Here is a 27,780-nt window from a genome sequence, read left to right on the forward strand (position 1 = left end):
TTGATAAAATAACAGATAATATTTTATTGAATCAATTTGTACCATTTTACCTTCAATAGAAAATCAAACATATATAAGAAATCAAATACATTTTCTCCCTCATAGTAACTTACAATAATTGCAAGAAAATCTCAGAAAATCCATTTAAGTCTTTCTTTGTTATTTCATCTCTTTCAAAAATTTCATCTATCCACATTTGAAGAATCGTTTGCAAGATCAAGAAGACTACATTTTTTCAAGTTTCGGGTATTATCACTTCTATCTTATTTAAGTATTTGAAATTATTTTTCTTTTGAAGTTATGAGTTGTAATGCTATGGATGATGATTTGTCTAAACTTCTTTAGAAATATGTTACAAAACTTGATAAATTTAATGAAAAGGGTGGTAACATTGTTTGACGATGCAATTTTTGTAATGAAACTAAAACAAATTCATACACAAGAGTGAGGGCACATTTGTTAAAATTACAAGGCTATGGAATTGGGGCTTGTGGAAAAGTAACTACGAAAGATATATGTGAAATGCAAAAAATGGAAGATGAAGCCAAGTTGAGAATGCAAACTCAGGCGGGAAAAAGAATGCAATTGCCTTCGGGTAATATGAGTTCTAAGGATTGTTATGTTTTGGAGGAAAAGAAAAGAAAGAACAGTACAATAGAAAATGCTTTTAATGTGACAACACGTGACCAATTGAATCCTGAAATTGTTAGAATGTTTTATTCAAGTGGTTTGCCTTTTACTCTTGCAAGAAATCCTTATTACATTGGTTCTTATACTCTTGCTTCCAATAGTAGAATTTCAGGGTATTTGCTCCCCGGTTATAACAAGTTGAGAACTACTCTTCTTCAAAAAGAGAGAAAAAAATGTGGAAAGGTTATTAAATCCAATTAAAGGCACATGGGCTGAAAAAAGAGTTACCATTGTAAGTGATAAATGGAGTGATCCAAAAGAAGACCACTACTTAATTTTATGGCGGTGACTGAGAGTGGACCAACGTTTTTAAAAGCGGTTGATTTTTTCGTTGAAACGAAAGATAAATATTTTATTGCTAACTTGAGGAAGAAGGTTATCAATGAAATTGGTCATGAAAAGGTGAACCGATAATGCTTCAAATTGCAAAGGTGCTGAGCAAATAATTGAATTGGAGTGTCCTCATATTTTTTTGGGCACCATGTGTTGTACACACTAAATCTTGCTTTGAAGAACATTTGTGCTACAAAGAATGTTGAAAATAATTTGATCGCATATGAAGAATGCAATTGGATTACTAATCTTCATTATGATGTAATGATTATATATATATATATATATATATTTATTTATTTATTTATTTTATTTATTTTATTTTTTTTTTATCATGAACCATTTCATGAGACTAGCAATGTTTAATGAATTTGTGCCTTCGAAGTTGATTTTTGTAGCGGAGACACAATTTGCTTGTATTTGTCATGCTAAAAAGACTTAAGCTTATCCAACGTGGTCTTCAAGCTTTGGTTATTAGTGAAAAATGGTCATTTTATCGAGAAGATGACATGATGAAGGCAAGTTTTGTAAAATTGAAAGTGCTTGATGATCTTTAGTGGGACTCAATAAGTTATGTTCTTTCCTTCACTTCTCCCATTTATGACAAGCTTAGATTTTGTGATACGGATAAACCTTGCCTTCACTTGGTTTATGACATGTGGAATACAATGATTGAGAAAGTAAGAGAAACAATTTATAGCCATGAGAAAAAAGTTCAAGAAGAGGAATCATCATTCTACAATGTTGTTCATCGGATACTTGTAAATCGTTGGAACAAAAATAACACTCCACTTCATTGCTTGTCTCATTATCTAAATCCAAGGTAATTTTTAAATCTAATTTATACATTTAATGTTTATTTACATTTTCATAATATTTAATATTTTTAGTTAGTTATTGAATGAATTGTCATTTCTTTATTTTTTTCTCTCTCGTTTAGATACTATAGCGAGGAATGGCTTAATGAGAATCCCAATCGACTTGCTCCACATAGAGATTTCAAGGGAAAAAATAAAATGCTTTAAGAGGTACTTGTCAAATAAAGAGCGTAATATGGTGAATACGGAGTATGCCAAATTCTCAACTATGGAAGATGACTTTGGTGATTTTGAATCCATCCATGATTGTTACCGCTTGGACCCGAAGACTTGGTGGGTTATTTATGGTGCTTGCACACCTATGCTTCAAAGTTATGCCTTGAAATTATTGGGGCAACCATCTTCTTCATCCTGTTGTGAGCGAAATTGGAGTACTCATTCCTTTTTGCACTCTATTAAACAAAATAAGCGAACTCTAATATGTGCAGAAGATTTGGTTTTTGTCCACAACAATCTTTATCTCTTGTCAAGGAGGAGTGTGCAAAACTCACAAGGAGAGACTAAAACGTGGGATATCGGTGGAGATGCATTTGATTCATTTGAAGATGTTGGCGTGCTTGAAGTTGCTAATTTATCTCTAGACGAATCGGAATTGGAGGCGATAGTATTTGCGGATGGAGATGAAGATGTTGCAGAGATTCAAGATGAATGATGTAATTAATTTCGTTTTTACTTTTTGAACTTATGTTATTAAGAAACATTTATGAATTTAATAGCTAGTTTGATTTCTATTTATCATTATATATATGATTCAATAAGTATAAAAAAAAATATTACTTTAGGCTATAAAATTTAAATAAACTAAAAAAATAAATTTGTAATCAACATGTCGTGTTGGAACTTTTTTTAAAAATTGTGTGTGGGCGTGTCTGTGTCATTGCTTCTTAGCTCTCAATTATCAAGATTATTTTATGGTGTAATGCATATATTTATCATTCGAAGTGGGTTGATGATATAGTGTTTATGTGAGGTAATGCAATGCCGTACTACTATCCACATGTAGAATACCAAGCTGGAATGTGTAAGTGTTATGCTTTAGGTCCCATCAATTTTGGACATAAATACTTTTAATATATAATTAATGCAATTTAATGACTGGTCTATTATTTAATTAATAGACAATTAAATTACATATGATTGAATCTTAAATCGTCCGTGGTCGTAAATAATAACGAGATACAGATATCGTTATTATGGATAGATTGTCACGTGTGGCATTTCTTACTTGTGAAGTAAGTAGCTGATCTCACAAGTTAAAGTGTAGTGAACTTAAATGAACACATTGATGTTTTGTTATAGAACAAAACATTAGAGACTCACCGAGAGATTTCACGTGAATAATTATCTGAGTTTTAGTGGTTAATTTCTAACGTTTGGTAGTGGGATTGGTCCTTTGATTTGAGGTTGTTATAGTATCTTATATGAGGACGGTCATGCTTTGATGATGTTGGATGTTGCTCTACCAAGGGTGGCTAATACGGCATCATTCGGGTATGTCAAGAATCGTATGAAGGTTGTGAATAACCAATAGATGATTCATCACTCTTAGATAGTAAGATATTATGATCTGCGTTTCATTCAATAAATTCGATAATCAAATCCTTAGCTAAGGTGTACTCATAAGTCGAAAATGAGTTTTCGACTTATATTGACTTAATGTGGAGTGAAAGATATGATCGATAATCGGGATTGACACATTTCTATATCTCGTAATAGATCGGATCATATTGACGAAGGGATTATAATTTCACGGTAAGCGAACGAGTTTGATTTTGTTATACCACGTGACATTTTCCGTCATATGTATTACCTTGACATATTGCTAGATGTCAATTTGGGACGGAGAGTGTGAGTTGGTGATAAATTAAAAGGGTATTTTAATTTATCAATTTTGATTAGATCAAAATAATATTTCACGTCGTTAGGAATTGTGATCGAAAACCTGATGGGTCGCACACAAAAGGAGAATTGGAAGATTGTGATTTGTCGATTAATTAATTTAACAAGCGTTAGATAAATTAATTAATTAGATTGCTTATTTAAAGGCCTGAATTAATTAATTAGATTAATTAATTTACGGACCGAATTTAATTAAATGAGTTAATTAAATATTGGATCGGGTTAGGCCAAGTCCGTTTGGGCTTATATATATAAGTTATTAGGGTTTACAATTTTGTAGAGAATTCATTATTCTTGCTAACACAAGAAGAAAATCCTAATCCTACAATTTTTTTCTCTGTGTGGATCATCGTTGAAGGCTGGATAATTGGACAACTGTGGTTGGCAGATCAAGATTGCTGGAACGCAATAAAAGCAAAGAAGTTTGCAGATCTAGAGAAAGGTACGACTTTTATCACAATTTCTATCTAAACACAAAGACGATTCCGGGTGGAAATCGAAAAGTATTTTAATTTTCCGCTGCGCATGTTAAGTAGATTTCCAACAGAATGAACATGGGGGTGGTTAACGCGTCAAACAGTAATCTGTCGTAGATGATGTTCGAACGTAGTTTGATTTTCAGTTTGTTTGTCCATTTCTTTTCTCGGATGTATACTTTGCATATGATGTAAATCATATAAATTGTTTAGGATTTTTGGTTTGTAAAAGTGCAATGAATGGAAGATTAGCTTCAAATCTAATAAATGAATTTTATGTTAAATTCTGTCAATGTGAATGAAACTAAATCAGGAGCTGCCATATCCGTGGTCAAATACCAAGCTGTTAGTCACTTTTTTTTGGGAACCAAACTGATGCCCTTAGTGAACCACTATTCTTGCATTTTGTTGCGTCTATTTATGACAAAACTAAGTCAAGTGATTGGAATGACAAACACAAACAAATATTGTTGATGAGGTCAATTTCATTGCAAACCGTAAAGTAATGCAAACAAACGGGATCCTCACATAAAAAGAGAGTAGTACACGTACAAGTGATTCCCTTGTCCACTGGACATAAGTAATAGCATACCAAACCGAACTACTACAACAATTACTAGAACATATATCAAAGTGAACTATTTGAATGAAAGTGAAATGTTACAAATATAAACTACAACAAATATAGAGCCAATTACAAAAAACGTAGTGTGAAAACTCCAACAAGGGCCTTCACCTCGCCACATTGTTGTATGCAAATCATGGAACGGTTCCCTTCTCTTGCCCATTATCCTCCATCACTCTTTTTTCCTTTCACATAGTGATGTTCATGGGCAGGGGCTTTACTAGGCTGTAGCCCACTGCCCAAAGTCCAGGTCCAAGAAAATAAATCAAATTTATGAAAGGGAAAAAATCATAACTCATTGATTTAATTTACACCAAATCACAAGTCAGATGTATGGTTTGAAAATGCAAAACTCAGGTATGAGGTAATTAATTTAAAATATTTATTACTTAAATATAATAAGGTCACAATTATATAATTATTGGTCACCTGTACATAATTACAGGTCACGGCTTGTTTATTAGTCACATAATGTAAAATTATTGGTCACAGATTATTTAGAGGTCACAAATCAACAATTTTATAGGTCACCGTTTATTTAATTAGTCACAGATAAAAAAATTGTAGGCCACATTTTATCTATTGATCACATATTTTCAAATTTATTGACCACATTTTTTTTAAACCAGAAATTATCAAATTTTAAGGTCACATTTTTATAGTTAATCACAAGAACCAAATAATTGGTCACATACACCCAAACACCCGATCCCAATCCCGATCCAACACCAATACTTGGTCACAAATCGACCAAATAGTTGGTTGCAAACACTCTTCATCGCATCCCCTCGCTACGCTGCCACCTCCACCACCACCGTCACAACGACCACTGACAATAATAACACAACACCATTGTCACCAACGTCACTACCTCACCACTATTACGACGACTACCACCCAGATCTGAACCCACGCCGCCGCCACCGTCCTTGTCGCCACCACAGTAGCCACCATCACCACCACTCCAACACGAACTTGCCATGCTCTCAGCAACCAAGACACAGTCCCCATGGCGACGCTGCACAAGCCGCAACACCACCACTCAACAACCAACACCACTACCACCACTAAAACAACTACTTGCAAAATCGAAAACAAGTAAAACCACCCACAACTAACATCAAAACAATAAGAAAAAAGAACACCACCATCGATCTGTTCTACAGAGAGCGCTGTTTGCAGGGAGCGACGACGTCGTTGACGGCCATGGATGAATTTGCAATCGCACGATATGGGTAAAATAACACAGCAACTCACGACAATTTTGCGCTCCTTCTGGTAGACGATTTGCGCTCCATCTGGTGTGATATGGATTGAATATAGGTGATGGGCTAGGCGATGACGGCGATGATGGGAAGATGCGGAGTTCGCGATTACACCGGATTCATACGGGAGATAATGGAGTGGCGTTTCACTGGAGAGAGATGGTGGGGAAAAAGGGAGAGTTGTGGAGATAAATAAGGGTTTTGATATATGGGGACCTGATTTGTGAATAATGAAACATCAACCCTAATTTTTGAATTGTTATCTTTAAAGACCTGGAATGATATAATTTCCTCTTTATGAAAAATGGTTTAAATTTTTAGTGCATAGCCCACTAACAATTAATACCACTTGGCAAGCCCAGTCTAATTCTTAAAACTAATTATTTGTTTTGTTTTAATTTTTGGCCCAATTCTTAAAACTAACTTTGTCTAATGTGGAAATTTCACCACATACCTTATTTTTAATATATATTCATATTATACTACTTTATATTTTTAAAACCAAAATTACTGCATTTCATGTAGTAAAAAAAACACACACACACACAAAATTGCTTCTATAATCCATTAAATGATTCCATAGCTGTAATTACTCATTCAAACACATCTCAACATTCCCCGTTAAGAAATAAATATTTGAATTTACTTTAATCAATCCGTCAAACACGCCCCTCATTGGTTAACTTTCCCAAAAAATCCCCAAAATTGCGCTCTTACTCTTTAAAAATTTCATCAGAATTGAGGTATTTTTCCTTTCAATCGTATTCAAACCTTTCTTTCACTTTGTGTCTAGAAATTGATTTCCTTGCTATGATATTCTGCAATAATGAAATCTCTAATAGCCATGAAGAAATTTTATAGTTCATCATGAAAATCGTATAGATCATTCCTTTTCCTTTTATTATCATATGAATTGGATGGTATACCACAAGACAATTACGGTGATTCATTAGAATTGGATGTATTACTAGTATACACATGTCACAATCACAGGTTTTCAGATTCTAGTTTATCACAAACTATCCAATTTATGTAATTTTTTTTACGCCTTCATTTTTCATGCACAATTGTTGTTTATATGTAATTAAGTTTGCCGAATACATTATCAACCAGATGATAGAGATGTTAGATGCAAAAATTGCAAAATCACACCTGGCAGCTCAACTATACCAGCACGTTTGCAAGAAGCTTATCAAAGGTTATGAGACTAACTTAAATCTTGTATCGTGAAATATCAGAAGGGAGAGAAAGCTGTTGCGTATCGTTATTGTGTAACAGCGATGTAGATTAAGTATATTTCTTCTTGGATTAGCAATTTTACTTTTGATTAGTCTGGAAAATGCTAGTTTACTTTTGATCACATTGTTTAAAAAAAAAAAAAAAATTTGGTAAAGCTATTTACTTTTGCATGTCCTAGATGATTAATTTACACCGTTTTGTGAAGATTCTAAATCTGATGGGTGATTTTTTCAGCTTTAATCTCATTTCGTCGTTCAATGAAATTTGATATTATCTATCTTGCTGTGTTAACTATATTTCAAATGTGGATGGTGAATTATTTACATTCATGGTTTAACTTTTATGACATTTATTGAAAACTGATTGGACGAACGGCTTAATCCAAGGGTTAAAATCGATTCTATTTGTCTTGCATAAGCAAAGTTCCAACTTCTTGCATTTTAGTAGAAACAATGAACGTGATCGATGATTGAGTTATCCCCATTCGCCGTCTAGAATTATGCAATTGAGTTAGCTAAACAATGTATTGAAATGAGTAGATTTTTGTGTAAATTATATAAATAAATAAGCCAATTCTCTAGACTTCTTTGCAATAACCAAGGGTACTTTTAGAAGATAATTTTCCAACACTATCAATGTCAAATAATTCATCACTTTCATTTGATTTTGATCTTCTTCTTCTTCTTCTTTTTTTTTTCCTACCAGTCATTTACTTAGCAGAGTCATGTATTATCTTCAGATAAATCTTGGGTACCATTTCATAGCTTCTCTATTTTTTTTTCTTTTGATAACTTAAGTGTCGAAGCTTTGCTTGACTAATCCTGAGAAGTGGCAGCCTTCCCCCCTGGTTCACCACCCAGGTAAATTTGAATACGGTCAATGCTTTTACAAACTTGGGCCGGACATTCAGGATGCAGTTCTCCTTCCTGTAAACCTCCTTTTATGACGTGCAGACAAGACCTTTGGAGGGACGACAAAGCGCACCATAACTTTACCTCCACAGGACAACTGCTTTCCAACATAAATGTTGTCTACCAGTTGCCGCGGAGATTCGAACCTTCGATCGATGCTCGGTATAAAGCCCTCCTGCTTTATCAGTGTGCCATGCCCGTGGGGGCATTCATAGCTTCTCTCTTCCACTGCTGCAAGAGGATAATAGGACAAATAACAATGCTTGGTTTCTACATATTATCAAAATGCTATGATCCAAGGAAAGCTAAAACATGGATGATTATACCAAGACCCATCTCAACTCCAATTATTCTGCTTGCTCTATGACAAGGTAGTTCCCATAAACACCGTACACCATCCTTCTGATGGTCAAAAAGCTAGCTAAAAATTGTTTCTAGTTTCACAATCCCCCTTCAAGCGTCACAAATGAAGGTCCTTTGTCCTCTACATATTCGATATCTTCCAAATCATCTTCTTCATAACTAGAGGTGAATATTAATTTCATGCAATAATTATTAGTGAACAATAATGTTGTGCAAGATATTGCTCGGAAGGTCAAAAGAGCGCAAGAATTCGAGTTCTCGCAAAATGAAGTTATGTGGATGTTAAATTATAGAGACTGTGATATGCAAACATATCATATAGAGTTCAATCTGCGCTCTAAGTGTGTATACATTAAATTACAGCAATGTAGTAAACAACCCATTACCATTCCATTGTTACTAGTCAAGAATCACATTCATTTCAAAAAATGGCAGAAAGAAATGAAATTCAAAAACATATGTTGGGTTTTTTGATACCCAATAATCCGGACGATGATTTAAAATAGTTGTCAGATTATTTATCGACACCATGAACTTGGCTCGACTCGGAGATGAACTACACTTTTGGATGGTTCGGGTTTGGGTTAGATGATTATTTGGTTAGTTGGACCATTTAGTGATTAATATGGAGTTGAATATTAGCCCATTAGTTTAGGTTAATTGGTAGCCCACTTAGTGAACCCTAGACCCAATTAGAGTGACCTAAACTAACCTACATATATGTATTTATCTCCCATCCATTTTGGTGGTGTGTGTGTTGTAGCAATGGAGAGGAGAGTTAAGATAAGAGAGGCAACCGAGAGAGAGGGAAGCCATGTGAGGTTGTGAGTAAGATTCAACTACTGTTCTTCTTCCTCTCCATACCTTTGTGGATTGCTAACACCACAAACCTTCTCCTTTGTGGGGTTAGAGAGAAAGAGAGTAGTCCAAAGTGAAGGTGAAAGTCTCGGGTCGAGCCAAGGTAAACCGGTGTTCGTTTGATTGTTTTCTGAGTCCGGAATCAAGATTTATCGAGAGATTTCCGCTACAACATAGATAATATGGAATATCCAATGTTACAATAATATTGGTTAGAAATTTTGATATGAACATACTACTTGTAGTTATTTTGCGGAAAAAATTATCTAAGCCACAAACTCTTATCGAATGCCAAGCACTAGGATTACCTCAACGTAATCATTTTGACACGATTGCCAATAATGGATAGTCTCAATTCCTCTTTCAATATTATTGTAGCAACTAATTAATTTTGAAATTGAATTCCATATGTTTTGCTGTTGAATTTAATGCCACACGTTTTATGTGTCATTGGAAAATTTCTGTCACGTAAACAAAATGGAAAGTTTAACATGTAGTACTTTTGGATTTATTTGGGGGTTTGAAGTATTTTGGGTTATTATTTGAACTTAATAGTATAAAATGAATTATTATATATTAATAAGGTATATATGATTAATTCCCTTGTTTAATTTTAGCCCAAATCCATCACTGGCTCATTTGATTCCTCTCTTTTCTTCTTTCTTCAAAATTCAACCTCAAGCGTCATTTGAAATTTTTGAATACAAAATTGAAATTCCCAAATTTTTTTAACCTTAAATCTTCCATCTTAAATTATGTTCTTCCTATCCCTCATGAATAAAGTCATTTGTGAAAATTTCCAATTTTTACATTGTCGCATAAACTCATTGTTGCCTAATATAGTTGAAATAATTCTAGGTTACCACTTCTTTTTGGAAATAAAAAAAATGTAGGCAAGAAATTTTGGAACTTAATTCATTTGCAACATATGCATGATGAGTAGGCTGCTGATATCAAATTTAGATTCTTACAATATGAATTAATTTAAGTCGGGAAGGAAAATACAGAGATAAGAATTTATGATTTGGTATATGATGAATGTATAATTTCTTACAATAGAGGGGTGTGAATTTATGATTTAAGAAGGAAGATTTTAAGTTCTAAGCTCTTACATTATGAACAAATTTATGATTATGATTTTATCAATTTATGTTTATGGGATATTGACATATTGAGTTTTGATTTTAATGCTTTTAGTTTTGGATTTTAACATGGAAGAAGTTAGACATTCTACCAAGAAAGAAGAACCGTGTTATCTTTTTTTTCAAAGAGTGATAAATCTAAGGATACAACTGTAATAGCTAATGTTATATTACGACTTTTTGATATATCTGAATTTTATTCATACATTAAATTTTTAAAATTTTTTTTTGCCCCCCGTAACGTTGATTCATTGATCCGCCCCTTCTGATGTTGATGTATATCTCCACATTCTTTTTTCTTTGTGATTTGAGCAAAAGTGCTGAACATGCATGACAGATTTTGACAAGGTAATTTATTCTAGCACGTGCAGTTCAAAACACAAGGCGATTTGTCGCTTGACTCGTCTTTAGTTTTCCACTTGAAACGCTCATAATCTCTAGAATAGCAGAAGAACAAATCGCCCAATGTTTTTGATATTTTTCTTGACCTCCATACACTTCTCGATGCCCTCACCACAGTTTGGGAATCGTTTCTTAGTTGGACAGTCGAACAAGAAGTGCCCAGGCATCCTACATCAATAGCAAATGCCCCTATTCCTTCCTACCATATCACCTAACCGAGGGAAAACATTGAAATTGAACGATCAATTCCAATAAATAATGATGTAGCAATGGAATATCTCATAATCATATATACTAAATGCATGCAACCAATCATTCAGGGTTGCAAAATAACAAAGCTAAGGGTTGGGATTGCATTACACAATTATCTGGCTTCTCTAATCAACATATGCCTTGCATTAACTTTCAGATGCAAGCATCCCCCTTCCCCACTTAAGGATAGAAAATCTTCAAAATTGAATTGTAGATTTCCCTCTAGCTTATGCACTATGAAAACTATGGAGGTAAAAAAAGAAGCCTCTAAGGAAACTTTCTACCTTTTGCCTCAGCGACTGTACAACAAAACTATTACACAACCCAACAAATGGTTCATCCACAACATATACCAAAACGTCCATATACAAGCAAAAAACAAATTAGGGACAAATTGTGATTTACATTTGAAATTAACAGATATATGAAATATGCAATCCCTAGATTCGAAATCAAAATTATGCTGCCTTATTTTATCTTACCCGACGCAAAACGTTAGACGGTGGTATATAAACATCAAGGAGGGGAGGAAGAAGTCCAGTTATCGGTATGGTGGCGATCGAAAATGGCAACGAGTTTGGTGGTGGTTCTGATGCCTGCTTAGCTGAAATTAAAAACGATTGGGTGGAGACGATTTTGTGTTCTCTCGCTGTTAAGGATGAAGAGGTAAATTAGCCCCTGTTTGACCCCCATTACCTGAAAATGAAAATGGGGGGAATAGTATTTTTTAGAAAAATGAGTGGTTGAAAAAAAAGGAAAAGTTTTCGATTTACGTGTAATATTATTTTATGGAAGATTGTGTGGTTGAAAATAGGATAGAAAAAAATGTAATTTAATGTAATTGAATTTAATGGGGATCAAACAGGAGCTTAATGGTTGTCCGATGGCCAGAGGTGGCGACCAATCAAGCTTCTGCTTGTGCCGAAAAGATGGGACGGGTTCAGCCCCGTTTGGCCCCCATTTTTCCTAGTTAAAAGGGTGGAATTGTATTATTTTTATTTATTTTTTTAAATGAATGGTTGAAAAAGAAAAAAATTTTGATTTACATGTAATATTATTTTATAGAAGATTGTATGATTGAAAATAAGAGAGAGAAAATGAAATTTAATTTAACGAGGGCCAAACGGGGGCTAAGCTTTTTTTTCCTTTATTTCTTTTAGGATTATGCTACTTATACATAAAAATGGTACATAAATGATTACATAAAATGATGTGGAGGGAAAATATTGGATGAAAAAGTTGAATATGTTTTAAATTGGCAAATGATAAAGTGACATATAGCATTATGTAACATATTATGTAAAGTTTGATGTACATGTATAAGTGACATATAACATTATGTAACCTATTATGTAAAGTTTGATGTACATTTATTAAGATTTTTTTTTAAAGAATTCTCCAGCTAGGACTGTAAACCTGACTGTCATCCACACCGTAGGTATAGCAGGACTGTAATTTGAATGCCAAGATTTTGGAAAATATCCAATCACTTCCAGCCTAAAATTCAAATATAAAAATACATAAATGATCCACTGAATACAACAATATAAAGAACCTTCCTGCAATTTTATTAACTTTGAATTGTATTCAAAACAGATCAACATAATTTGATTTCTTGACAATTCCAATAAGCATAATTCATTTCCCCCAACTACATTTCGACTAAATTGGAAGACTGTGATGGTGGTGCAAAGATCAGGACAATCAATATTTTCTCATCATATTTTGCAAAAGTAATCGGAGATATTTGAGAAAATGGCAACCAAACTCGTCCCAATAGCTAGCACGATCGTCAATACTGCCAATATCTTATCCCGACTGGTCGATACCCCATGCACATCTCTGCAAGAAATTTACGAGGCGAGTCAGGAACAAGAAAGAGGAGATGAAACAAATATATAACCAAGCAAAAATAAAAAGCCATAAGAGCATGTTTTGATGTGCTTAAGTGATTGTTAATGATACTTTTCCGAAAAGTAAGTCCTACAGAATGTTTGTTTGTGCTTGAAATTTACTCTTATAGAAAGTAAGTTGAGACTAGAAAAGTAAATTTTGTTAGTGCAAGAATAAGTTTGAAAATATTATTTAACAAAATAAGATAATTTAAAAAGTAAGTCTTTAAAAAAATTTTGATTGTGCTCGAAAATTACTTTTCTAAAAAGTAAATTAAAGACTTACTTTCTAGAAAAGTAAATATTATTAGTAAAGAAATAAATTTGAAAATCATGTTTGACCAACAAGTAACTTAAAAGAAAATTTCTCTGTTTTAAGCACAGCCAAACAAGTTAATTTACTTCTGTGAAAAGTAACTATTAAACACATCGAAGCAAGCTCGTAATCTTCGTCGCTCCTCTCTGTTCCATTTTACTTTGAAGGTAACATAATTGAATGAGTTATTAAATTTGACAAATTAAAGTAACTTCAAAAGAAAGTTTCACCTGCTTTTAAGCACAACCAAACATGTTAATTTACTTTCATGAAAAGTAACTATTAAGCACAACCAAACAATTGTGTTGCGTACCTAAGAATGATCGAGCTCGGGAATATAAACATGATGCACATGACAGTCGTCGTCCCATTAAACTGGAAGTAATACCATATATTTGGAATAGCTATTGCTGCCAAATAAATGAATCCAAGTAGAATACATGTAAGAGATAAAAATCTCACACTTCCTCCAGGTGTATTAGGAAAGAGCAATTCGTCTACATTAACCCTTAATGAGTAGTTCATCACGGGAAAAACCAGCATGAGATGAATTGCATAACTTATCCTAACTGCATTGTTGAGAATTCTACCAACAAGGGAATCCGAAATTTTATCGAAGTTCACAAGCATGTCGGCCATGATTGATTCCCCAAACAGCAAGTACCCAAAGAAGCTAACAGCAAAGTAAATTACGACACACAGCACCAGAGAGATCCGGACTGCTGACCTCATATCAGAAGGTCTACTAAGCTCTGCTCTGACTGGATGAACTGCATACATTGATTTATAGTCGAGAGACGAGTCAAGTAGTTTAAAGAAATAATAAAATCTGTGTCCATTTTTTAGTTATGAGTTCTTCAACCTGAAATTCACATTAAAGGAAACCGAATGGAGAAAGGGCCATTAACTTATCTGTATAAAAACCTATAATCTTACTAGTTACATGGCATCCGAAGGCTGTTGCAAAGATTGGAATGGCAGTAAAGAGGTGAATAAATGAGACACCACTTGCAAAGTCTGGTCCGAGCCTTGGTCTTTGGGTTTTCCCGACCCATATTGCATATATTGCCATCACTGAGCATATGGCAACAAAAAATACCGCTAGTAGAATGGATAAAGCTGAGGCATGCCTTAAGGAATCTGCAGATAACAAGCTATAAAAGAGTTAGTCATTCATGCCCATTGATTTTAAGAAAATCTGCTCCTGTTTTTCATGTACAAAATGGTATGTATTTATTTATCTTTGTATAATGTAACAATCCAGACTCTATGCCCAAGTTGTTAACTTACGTACTATTAGCTTTAGGAGAACCTGAACTCATCTTATTCCTCATGGACTTCTATTGCGTCCCCAAGATTCGAACACATGATCTCACATTAAGAGAGACTTAAGTTGAATTCAAGTACTAATTCAGGCTTTCCCAAAACGGACAGTACGTAAGTTTATGACTCGAGCACACAAATTGGGTCATTAAATATAATATCTTATTTCCTTTCATAACTGGTTGTCTAAAATCTGATCAAAATCATCATTGCCAAGGTTAAAATAATTATTAATAAAATTTAAAACAAGATCTCTTAAAGAATTAATGTAAATCCAAGTGCGACAGTAAACTTATAATCTGAGCAACATAAATGAAAAATATGAATAAAGGAGTTAGAAGAAGACCACAAGATTGTACATTCTTTGTAAAGGGCCAATTACTATTACTAACCTATTCGCCGAAAATGCAGCAACGGAAGCAAGACAAAGAGTACAATGAAAAGGAGAGAGGATGCACGTGAGTTCCACCAGTGGACGCCAAACCATTCCTGTAAAATGCCCAAGTGCAATGATCCCTGAGCTTGGCTTCCGGAGAGGACATCTCCTGTAAATTATCATCAAATTGTGATCACATGAATACAACAGATAAAATAGGTGACATATCAACAGGTTGCATCCATTCAATTTATACCAGGTACTAATAAATGTAAATCAATTGCTTCTTACCAATGATAATCAAATAGATGATCAAAGCACCGAAATTGGTGATCATAACACAAACTTGAAGTGCAATAGATCCAAACTTCCCAAATGACTCTGCCATCAACTCACCATAAGTATTAGACTTGCCTGACTGAGTATATTTCAACAGGAACTCCACTGTGACGTCCACGAAGAAAGCAATGATTAAGATCAGTATAAAGCTCGGGATTACACCTAGGACCTTGAAAGTTGCTGGAATCGACATAATTCCAGCACCGACCATGCCAGTCAAGATGTTGAATATAGCACCAGAAATTGATCTGCCTTCATCGGATGTTTTATCTTCAACCTGTTCAACCTCAGGTAGCAGAGGGGCATGAACTCCGTCATCTAGTTTCTCTGATCTCATCCTCTGCCGTATAAAAATTGTTAGGAAAATAAAAAAAGAAACTAGGAATACGTTGAAATTATAAAATAATGGAAAGAAACATTACAATTAACAAAGTAACAATAAAAGAGAGAAAAATTTATTATTCTTACTATTGTACACAATCTATTGTAATTTGAATTTTTTTCAACACTTTCCCACATGAATGAAATTATCAACAATGACAAACAGACATGTTAATGGAATTCAACGGGTTGAAACCTGCATGGGATAGGTAGGTGTTACCCTTTGAACCTTCACTTGTGTAAGTATGTTTACTTTACGTGCTAATTAGTAGATATAATGTCCTTAAACTATTCTGCCATTTGTGTAAACAATGATACACTCTACACAAGCTTCTTCTAAACACAACTCAGTTATCATAGTTCTGTTCAATTTGATCATGATTATCTCCCTAATTCTATGAAGATTTCTAAGGAATTAAGCCCTTCTAATTCCCCTTTGAAGCGGCCCATGAGTTTCTTACATAGGTGATCTCTTAATTAATAGTAAATCATATTACTCCGATTGAATATTTTGAAACATAAGGATCATTAAAAGATTAGCTTATCATATATTCCTTAAGAGTATCACCTTTTTCAACATATAGACTATGATGAATTTTCATAGTGATCCGACATGATCTTTACAATTAGATTGTTCATTTAAACCTAGATCTTGGGATCTCTAATCAATTAGGTTGTGTTTCCTTTATATCGATATATTCTTTCATGGGCTTTAGTCACATTTCCCTTGATGATTTCTCAACTAACTCTTAATTTAACCTTTAGATAAGCGGAATTGTAATATTATTCATTGACCTTAAATAGTCAATAGAGATAATTTCAGTAGAGATTAGCTGTCTAATGATATTATGTCTTCGATGAATATATCTTGACTTACCATTATATATGTTGCTCTGTGCCCTGCTAAATGCAGAATGACTGTCACTGTGTATATATATTGCAGGTATAGAGTTTGACCATGTTAAAATATTCTCTAAGAAATGGCATAGCCATTTTGCTTCTTCCACACATTTATCTAGTTTGATAAATTTAGATTTCATTGTAAATTTTGCTATAACAGCATGTTTCGAGGATTTCCAAAATACAACTGCACATTTTAGTATGAACACATATCTACTAGTAGATCTTAAATCTTTCATATCAGACATCCAGTTTACATCATTGTATCCTTCTAGGACAGTTGGATATCTCGTATAATGAAATCCAGACTTATGAGTATCTCATAGGTACCTTTGCACTCCTACAATTATCTATCAATGGTTGGTCAGCTCCAGGATTACTCGTATATCTACTTAACTTACTCAATGTATAGGCTATGTTAGGTTTTGTACAACTCATTTAGTACATTAGACTACCAATCACTTTAGAGTACTCTATTTGAGAAACACTCTCATTTTATTCTTGGATAGATATACACTTATATCTATTGGCATTCTAGCAACACCAGTGTCATCTTTATTGAATTTTTCAAGAATAATTTCAACATAATGTGATTGATTTGAAACAAGCTCATTTGATGTTTTAGATGTCTTTATTCCTAAGATAAAATCGGCTAGTCCCATATCTTTAATGTTACATCTTAAATTCAACATATCTTTATTAGATTTGATCATCCTATCATTACTACCAACAATGAGTATGTCAATAACATATTCACTTTCAATGTCTTTGATATAGACACATTTATCGCATTCATTAATTTTAAATCCACTTGCTATTACAGCATTGTTGAATTTTTATGCCATTGTTTTGGTAGTTATTTTAACCTATACAAAGATTTCACCAGTTTATAGACTTCCTTTTCTTTTCCAGGTATAGTAAAACTCTCAGATTGTTCCCTATAGATTTCTCCATCTAAATCTCCATTTAGAATGGCTATTTTCACATCCATTTGATATATTTCAAGACTGCGCATGACAACAATTGCTAATACCATCCTTGTGGAATTTATTCTTGTCATAGGAGAATATGTATCAAAGTAGTCTAGACTTTCTCGTTCTCTATAATATTTAATTACAAGCCTCACCCCACCTTGTCTCGTATTTATTAATTGATCTATCTACTTTTATTTTCCTCTTGAAAATCCACTTGGATCCTAGAGTTTTACACCCAGGGGGAAGATCTACTAACTTCCATGTGTGATTTTGTAGTATGGAATCAATTTCGCACTTAATGGCCTCTTTCCACGAAGGTCCTTTGATAGAGCTAACCACTTTTTCAAAAGTTCGTAGTTCACTTTCTAGCAGATATGTCAAAAAATTTGGACCAAAAAGTTTTTGTCCTTACTCTTTTACTATGTCTAGGTTTATCTTGAACCTCTTCATTTTCATGGTTTTAACTATTTCACTAATAGTCTCAAATGTTTATTTTGACGAACTTGGTCTTTCTTTGGACTTACAAGAAAATACATGTCGAACGAACGATGCATTTCTTGATTCCATCTTCTCGTTTTTATGTTTGTCTAAAATTTTAGACTCATAAACAAGAAAAGGTTTCCTTCTTTTCCATATTTCATATGGAGTATTGCCTTCCATTTTTTGGGGTACTTTATTTAAAATATAATTTGATGTCAAGACAACTTCTCCCCACATGTTTTGAGACAATCCAAAACTTAATAACAATGCACTCATCATTTCTATCAAGGTATGATTCTTTCACTCAGCGATACTATTTGATTGAGGGGAATAAGGTGCCGTGATTTCATGGAGTATACCATTTTGAACACAGAACTCACCAAATGGTGATTCATACTCAGCACATCTGTCACTTTTTCGCACCTTAATTTTCTTGTTGAGTTGATTCTCAACATATCTTTTATAAAAAAACAAATTTCTGTACAACTTCGTCCTTGCTTCTAAACAATACACATACTAATATTTTGTGCTATCATTAAGAAAAGTAATAAAATAGTTGTTACCTCTTCTTGTTTTTATCATTTTTAAATCACATTTATTATTGTGAATTAAATTAAGGGGTTCAGTGTTTCTTTCAACACTTTTAAAAGATGGCCTTGTCAACTTTTCCTCTATACAAGTTTCACACTTTTGTTTTGAATCATTTGGGATGCAGGTATGTGATTTAAGTTAATTAAGCTTCTCAAGGTATCATATTTACATGTTCTAATCTACCATACTATAAATTGGAGGACTTAAGCAAATAAGCACAAGAACTAGACTCATTGATATATTTTTGGACAATCCTTACATTGAGCTTGAACAGCTCATCAGATACATACCCTTTACTAATAGAAAGTCCACTCTTTGACAACATAATTTTATCAGACTCAAAAACCATGTAAAAACCACGCTTGCTAAGTAGCGAACAGAGATTAGGGTTTTTTTTTTTTCTTTTTTTTTTGGCACATTAAACATGTTGTTTAGATTCAGCTCTTTCCCAGAAGTTATCTTCAGGACTATTTTGCCTTAGCCCTTGATCTTAGAAGTAGCAAAATTTCGTATGAAAAGCTTCTCTCGATTTTCGATCTCATCAAATGCATAACCCTTTGTCAGAGCATACATGTTAGGTTGCACCAGTGTCAATCCAACATTCTCTTGAGTTGGACCCGACTAGATTCACTTCAAAAATCACATCTGATAGGCTAATATCAAAAGCATCATGGTCAATGTAATTGACCTATATTTGCTTCTTTGTTTTTGTTTTTCTTAAGCAACCTACAATCATTTGATTTGTGACCCATCTTATCACAATTGAAGCACTTTCCTTGAAATTTCTTCTTCTTCGAGATCCTCCCTTTAGTTCCAAGGTTGAACCTGTTATTATTTTCTCAATCACAAAAGTATGCTAATTTTCCAAATGAAAATATGCTTATTTTTCAAAGATGATGAAAATTATGCTATATTCTAACAATTGAATAGCAATCTACAGATAATTTCCAGACAATATTAGAAAGGTCTAAGTCAAGCCTCAACAAGTCTAGTTTCATTTGAAAATATTCAATTCATAAGTTGTAATTTCCAGTTTCCAAGGTTTTATAAATTTTGTGAAAGAATATTATTTTTCACAATAATATTTCTTTCAAATTCAGCACCTCTTTCATCCTTTGAGATGAATCTATTTTAAAATGTCAGGAAAATATAAAAGGAAATTGGGAATACGCTGGAATTATAAAATAATAGTAAGAAACGTTATAATAAATAGAGCAACAATAAAAGAGAGGAAATCTGGTTGTTGATGTAGTAGCGATGTTGAAAGGATCCTAGGCATGTGTTCACACAATTTTCTTAAAACAAATTTGCCCACACTATGGTACAAGAGGACTAATGGCATGTGTCTTCCAAAAAACAACGGTTGAAAGTAGTTGACTTGCACCTCGTCACTATTTTAGGCGAATTGGAAATGCTAACAATTCTATCATCGAGCTAGAAAATAATTATCTAAGCTACAAAGAACAAAGCTCTTGAAAGCAAAGAGATGAGAGAGCTCTCAAAGTTTTACAATTGCAATTCACTCCATTGTATTTTGAATTTTGTTCAGCAAAAATAAGAGCATATTGGCATTCTACAGCAATGCCACCAGCATATATTTTTGCTGGACGGTGATAATAATTGCAAGATGATATCAGCCACAGCCCACATGATGGCCTGGTAATTGAATTAATAAATGCAATTAGTCTTGTTAGCAAAAGTTCATACATATGTTGGACTTTGAATTGTTCTGAGAATACTTAACATGTACCATGTTATCCTACGATGATGTACACATGAGCTACAAGAAAACCGAAAAAATGGCCAAACAATGGTCCAATAAGAGGTGAGGATCCTAATCCTAATGAAGGTGACTGATCAGAGCAATCAATTTGGCTACTTGGGTCGATTTTTGTCCTTTATTTAAATCAAGAGTTTATTTGACCGGATGTCCGACTAATTCAGGGAAAGTGGACAACAATACAGTAATTTTCTAGATACCCTGATATGAAATGCTTTTGAGTTTTGAAGCTTCAGTATCAAGAATTGCAGAAACCCCGAATGTATGTGCAAAAATGATGCCTCCCAGCTAATTTTTTTCCTAAATGAAAACTTAAATTACAGATTTTGCCAGGAGAACAAGTTAAGATAATATAACAATTTTAAAAGAAAATATTCAATAAAGAACCTTTTGAGATAATTATTTTTGGAGCAAAAATTTCCATCATTTTCTCAGATATAGAGGATTTCTGAGATTTTTTCATTAAATAAACAATTAAACCAAACCAATTAAACTATGTCATTGCAAGATGTTGGTTTTTAGATTTAATCAGAAGAGGAAATTTTTTTTTTCTTTGAATATTAAATTCAATGGATAATAGATTTTAGATTAACTTGAGGTCATTGGATTTTGTTTTTAAATCCTCACACATAAGGTAAGATAATAACTAACCATGAAGGAGTTCTAAGTGTCTCTCCACCTTTCTAGCCAAATCTTCCTCCCTTAGGTCTTTCCTCTTGTTTTCCACCTTTAACTGCCTCCCCTTTTGAGAAAAATGAGAGAATGTGGCTAACCCTAGCATTAAGAAATATACCCACAAAGGATATATTTATAATACTCAATTAGGATTTCATATTTGCACAATTTTCTTGGACTTTATTTTAGTGGGCCAATTAAGTCTCTTACCTATATTAGAGCCAAGAGAGGGACTTAACCAAACTCACAAAATCTAAGCTCCAATAGATCTTTCTAATTGGGTCTCCCTTGTCCAATTAAGAAGCATCTATTAATCCTATGGATGTCAAAAAGTCGAACCGAATTGAAATTCAAAGCTCAAGCTTAGTTTGTATAAAAGTGGTTCGGAAAATATTTAGGCCCGACTCGTTGACTCAGTTTGAATAAAAGTGGTTCGAAAAAAATTTGGGCTCGACTCGGAGCTCAACGAACCAAGTTGAGCCGACTCCCATCTTTTTCAGTTGTCGCTACCTATAAGGCGGCTACGTGTAGTTGGCTGTCTTAATAGGTTTGCCTTAACAAGGCAATTTTTTTCTTTTTTAAAATTTTGTAGATTTTATTTATTTATTTAGGCTCAACTTTTTACTACCTAAAATGGCATGTGTGGCTTGTTGAGCCACGTGGGTTGGCTTGGGCTTTTTTCTAGCCAAGCTATGGGTCATTTGAGCCCGTGACCCAAATTGACACCCCAATTAATCTCGATTTACTCTACCAAAAAGTCAAAATTACACTTTCGAGTTGAACAATAATTGTTAACCTCGATTTTCGTGGAAAACAAATGTCGGGCCCACTCGCGTACACGTTAGTTAATTTCCACACGTGAAGATGGGTTGTTAGTTGTTAATAATCTAAAAATGTGGATGTAGGAGAAACTCAAATACGCGAAACAAATGTGTTTGGGTTCCGATGGTAGATTCATGAAACGATTGTATAGTGATCACCAAGCTCAAAAAACTTAGTTCAAGCTAAGTAACATAAACTTGTAGTTTAGTAAATTTACCATTAGTAAAAGAGAAAACAAAGAGTAGATTTTGGTGTCAAGAGTTGCATTATTTTTATTTTTTTTCATGTTACATAGAGGGCATTTAGAGCATTACAAATAAAATGGTGACCCTTGGATGGAAATACACGTGGCCTCATCTCCTTAATTCAAATATTTAGTCATAGGCATCAATTTTGACCCGCTAGCTTGCAATGCACTCAATGTTTTCACAGATTCGTCACTTTGTTGACAAGACTCGACATTTACATTCATTACAAATATCCCATCAATCGTTCCTAAAAGATTTCATACATAAGTCTAAAATCTTCCTTGTACAGGTCATCACTAGGTGTAGGGGTTTCGGACTCCTTTGAGGCTCTCGCCTCAGAGCTTCAACCTCAGCGGAAGACACGGGCCGTGGACCATTCCTTCTGGCCTCATCAATCGTATGTGGAGCTTCGCTGAGGTGGTTCCAATACTTTGAGTAGATTGGCTACTTTACAAAGAGTCTCGGTTGTCGACCACATGGATAGGAAGGACCGGGTGTGGTGATGTAGAGTCACGTATGGCAAGGTGTAATAATAGTCCCTAAAGTTTATGCATGGTTTTTTATATCATTTTTGGACTTCAATAATAAGCCTTGCATTAATTTGTTTTGTGAATAAAATGAAAATTCGTTAGCACACACAATAGTTTCCCAAGTCCATGCATAGATATTAAGATCATGATTCAAGCTGAAAGTTGCAATCTGGAATGTTTCTGGTGCACCTAATATTGCTCTTGACTCGAGGCAGATGATTCATAAACCGCCAAAGCTCATTAGGTTTTGTTATTACTGAGATTAATTTTTTGGAGCTGAGAGAGAACAAAGGCTGAACTATCAATGCTCCTTTACTTGTGATATAGCTGAAATTTATTTCGAGCCGAGGAATAAAGAGCTGAAATGTCTAAGCTCACTTAGTTGTGAAGTAGTTGAAATTTATTTGAAGCCGAGGTAGAGAGAGCTGGACCGTCGAGGCTTGCTTTAGTTGTAATGATTGCCCTCAAAAGTGCTGCCAATGATTTGATGTCTTTGTTCATTACCAAGAGAAAGCAACGGAGGCGTCATAACTTCTCGTGTGCGTATGGCAATTATATTAAACATGCAATAATGATATCTTTGTAATTTGTAGCAGGCGTGTTGGGACTGCACGTGAGATTTATGCATCAATCTGAGGCGTCCGTTTAAAATTTTGTTCAAATTCAATGCCTCAGATTTAGCTTAGAATTGGAAGCTTACGATCAGATTGGTTTTGATCCAATGGTCGGGGCTTGTCTCCCGTTTAGTAAAAGGCAAAAAATGTCATTTTGCTACTTTACTTTGCAAAAATCTCCTATTTTTTCGTGTTCTCTTTGCTTTCAATTATTTTCAGGATCTTTTGTCCTTTGACGACTTTGTTCCTAGTTCTCATTTTCATCTAGGTATTTTTCTGTCAGATTTATCGTTCGTAACCTTCATTTTCATTATCTTCAATGAATTTCGAGTCTAGTACTAGTGTTAAAGTTACAGTCGCTAGGTTCAGTGAAGAAAGGGCACCCGGAGATTCGGAGACGGGTTATTGGGCCATGAATGAGGGGCCAATAGATTACGAGGAGGATTTGGGAGCTTTTCACGTTCGTTCTACAATGACCTCCACCAAACTCACCAACTTTGAAAAAAATACTCCATCTTTCATTACATAGAACTTTTTGTCCCGAGGCCCACCAACGTGCCTGTTATCCAGGTCAAGTTGTGTAACTGTTAGTGAATTCCTATTTAAAGCAGGAATGCTTCTGCCATTGCACCCATTCTTCAAGGCAGTGATTCATGTTGGCTCCCATACAACTTCTGCCAAATGGGTGTAGCTAGCTTGTTAGGGCATACTTCCTTTGGAAAGAAGTTTCCTTAGCGAGGTGGGAAAGACAAGCCGAAGGGATGGTATTACTTGACCCCCTGGGGAGCTCATGTTCACTTCGTTGTGGGCCTTCTCTCCTCAATTAAGGGATGGAAGGAATCTTGCTTCTTGGTAAAGGGGAGGTGACAAATGGTTAAGGAAGACACAGTCCCAGCTTGCACTGTACTGACCCAATACTTCGAAGCCCGTGAGTGTCTTTAGTTATGCCTTGGTTTTTCCTCTTTCTTAACTTGAACTGAGATTTCATCACTCTTTTGTAGACTCGAGGTCATGCTTTGAGCTTTACGAAGTAGAGTGGGATGTGATCGATGACATTTATAAATGTCCTCTGAATTTAAGACACTTTGAACACCTAATTGATTGCAGTCGATACTTCATTAACTTTGGTTTGATGGCATCCAGGGGTAAGCACTAAACCTCATATGTTAGTGTTGCTTATCATTTTGATAGTATCTGACCTTGGTATATTTTATACTAGCAGATAACTTTGAGAAGAAGAAGTACCTTGTCCTAGATATGGCCTCGATCTTGAAGGCCACTTCCACAATAGGTACGAAAGCCCTGAAGCCGTCCTCTGGGGACAAGGCATGTCAGGGACAAGTTGGAACGCCTCAGTAAGGAATGCTCGAAGAAGGGTGCTGAGGAGGTGCCTTGTAAGACAGATAGAGGTAAGAAAGACAGGGAAAAGGAGATAACGGAGGAGCCCCAGAAGAAAAAAAACTGTCCTACAGCAACTACAGCTCTGAAAAGTTTGGCACCATCGTGGCTCGTTCCTCCAAGATAGTAGCCCCCTTATTTTCATGCTTATAAAGGCCTCTATGAAGGCAGCCAAGGGAGAGGCAGTGCATAGAGCCAATGATGAGGCTAGGAAGGAGGAGGAGCATCCTCAGAGGCCATAGAGAAGGTTCCATTTACGAGTACTCTGAGGAAGTCTGGAAGATTTTTGGCGGGACAGGACGAAGTGATAGTCCCTGCCGTGTTGGAGATACTGCCACCAAAGGTTTGTGCTACCATTGCTAGCTTTTATAAGTTCTAGATCGATATGTGGCAGTTGTATGTGTCTACTTGTTATGCGGTAGACCTAACTGTGGTGCTCGTAAGCCAAAGAGCCAGGGTCTTTAGGGTAGCCCTTGAATGCCAGGTAGCTCTAACTGACAGTTAAACAAGGAATAAGGCCTCAGTAGACAATATGGAGGCTACCGAAGAAGAAACAAAGAAATTGAGGGTCAAAACTAAAGCGATGAAAGCCCAGAAAACTAAGGATGCTGCCAAGTTGGATTTTGCCTTGGCAAAAATTGAAGCTCTGAAGAGGAAAGTTCATAAGTCCCAGTACAAGGTCGTCTCTCAAACAAAGAAGGTTGAAACCTCAAACAATCATCAGATGCTTACGATTGAAGCCTCGAAGAAGGCCAACTTGTAGCTCTTGAAGGCCAGGGACGCCAATCAAATTTGGAAACTCACATGAAGCATTATGTGCAGCTCTTGGAGGTTGGAGGCTAAGCTTCCACTGGTGAAAGATGACGTAGTGAAGAATTATATCACCAACTTCCATCTCATGGTGGAGTATCAGAGCTTCACCACTTACTGGAGAAGGTTTGCTTATGCTAAAATGGTATAGTGGGTGGAAGAACCTTTTTTCCAGAACTGAACACAGTCAAGCTGACGACAGAATATTTAGAGGAAATGCCTCATACCCCAGCTGAAGAGACAGCTAAAGGAGAAGCAGACCAAGATAACTCTTATGGAAGAAACTTCAACTCAAGCTGCAATCGAAGCATCTCTTGTAGAGGCATCGGAGCCTCAGCTTCCTGCTGCATAGTGTACTTCTTTTATTTTCATACTTTGTAATGGCCATGATTCTCAACTTGTACTGATAAATTGTCATCAATGAAATGAAATTCTCAAGTATTTTATGTTCATTCTTTAACTATAATGCTTAAGTCCACTTTTAATCAACCATAATAACTTTAAATGATGAGATTGTCTTATTTCTCAGATAATGAGCTACTCCGATAACTTAAGAAAATAACTTATGCAAACAATTGATTGCTTCAAACCATAATAAACAGGCCTACTGAAACGTTTGGGCATAATTTAAGAAAGTGTGACTTAGGTTAATAATGAACTTACAACATACGGCTCGGAGGAACAATGACGTAGTCCTTTTGTACGGTGGGTGGTTCACTTATGCAAATGCTTCTCGCTTGATATTTAGCTTTGTTAAGCTGAGGTATGTGATGTATGCTTTGGAGTACAAAGGAGATTATCCTCTCTTCCGAGATGCCCACGCTTCTTCATATAGTAGATAGTTCATCCATGTAAAGGCTTCTCGTTAAACATCCAGCTTCGTCAAGGTGAAGCATGTGATGTACACCTTGAAATATAAACAATGTGATCTTCTTTTGAGTCTGATCCTCTCATCCAAGGCGTCCACACTTCTTCATATGGTGGATGGTTCATCTATGTAAAGGCTTCTCAATTGACGTTCAGTTTCGTTGAGGCAATGCAGTGATGTACGCCTCGGAGTACAAACGAGGTGATCCTCTTTGAGGTCTGATCTTCTCTTCCCAAGCATCCACACTTTTGAGCAAAGTAAATCCTTTCTTATTTTAGACAATTTTAAATGGAACACAGACTCATTCATTTACATTTGAAATTGTTACAAGGGCTGGGTAACACCCTCCAGCAATAAAGTACATTCACTGATAGTATATTCTCAAGTGTTCAACTTTCCATGGATGAGGTTGTACTTTGCCATCCAAGTTTTCGATCCAATAAGTTTTGGATCGGAGCTCTTTCTTAATACGATAGGGGCCTTCCAGTTTGGACCCAAAGTGCTTATCCCTGACTCCTTGGAGGATAAAAACACTCTCCAAAGCACCATGTTAATCCGAAATAATCTTTTTTTTTTATTTTGGCATTATAGTAATGGGTCATCTTCTTTTGATATGCAGCCAATTTCAATTGAGAGTCATCTCGTTTTTCATTAAGAAAATTGAGCTCACATCTTCTAAGTTTATCATTTGATATCTCATTGAAGTATAATTGATATGAAAAAGGAAATCCGACCTCTACCGTGCTCATAGGCTTGGCACCATAAGCTATTGAAAATGGAGTCTTGCTAGTAGTCCGGATTTCCCATAACACTTGGGGTAATTCATCAACCCACGTCCCTTTGGACGCATCGAGGTTTTATTTTAGGGTATATTTGATAGTTTTGTTCATAGCTCCAACTTGCCCATTGGCTTGGGGATGATGTGGTGTGGAAAATGTTTTTTGATCCCTAGCTCCTCACATAGGTTCTGGACCTTTTTTGTAATCGAACTACCTTCCATTATCTAATACAATTGAATGAGGAATCACAAACCGGCATATGATGTTCTTCTATAGGAACTTGGAAGTGTTTGCTTTCATGATTTTTGCCAGGGACTCGACTTCAACTCATTTCGTAAAATAATCTGTAGC

At 35.0% G+C, this 27,780-nt stretch overlaps 1 protein-coding gene across 2 annotated transcripts; it reads right to left on the bottom strand.

The window, feature by feature from the left end:
- Positions 1-12,880: 12,880 nt before the first annotated feature.
- LOC111406050 (amino acid transporter AVT6C-like) lies at positions 12,881-21,458 on the bottom strand. Of its 2 annotated transcripts, none has more exons than XM_023035234.1 (6): positions 21,337-21,458; positions 15,532-15,919; positions 15,257-15,409; positions 14,478-14,681; positions 14,004-14,311; positions 12,881-13,175 (listed from the first exon to the last, which is right to left on the bottom strand). In XM_023035234.1, the coding sequence occupies exons 1-6, from the start codon at positions 21,337-21,339 to the stop codon at positions 13,143-13,145; spliced, it is 1,089 nt and encodes a 362-aa protein (XP_022891002.1). In that variant the 5' UTR covers positions 21,340-21,458; the 3' UTR covers positions 12,881-13,142. The 2 variants fall into 2 exon arrangements, with proteins under 2 accessions (XP_022891002.1, XP_022891001.1); XM_023035233.1 differs by having other exon boundaries at positions 13,855-14,311.
- Positions 21,459-27,780: the final 6,322 nt, after the last annotated feature.

The sequence above is a fragment of the Olea europaea genome, chromosome 12 (assembly GCF_002742605.1).
Source record: "Olea europaea var. sylvestris chromosome 12, O_europaea_v1, whole genome shotgun sequence".
NCBI classification, from domain to species: domain Eukaryota; kingdom Viridiplantae; phylum Streptophyta; class Magnoliopsida; order Lamiales; family Oleaceae; genus Olea; species Olea europaea.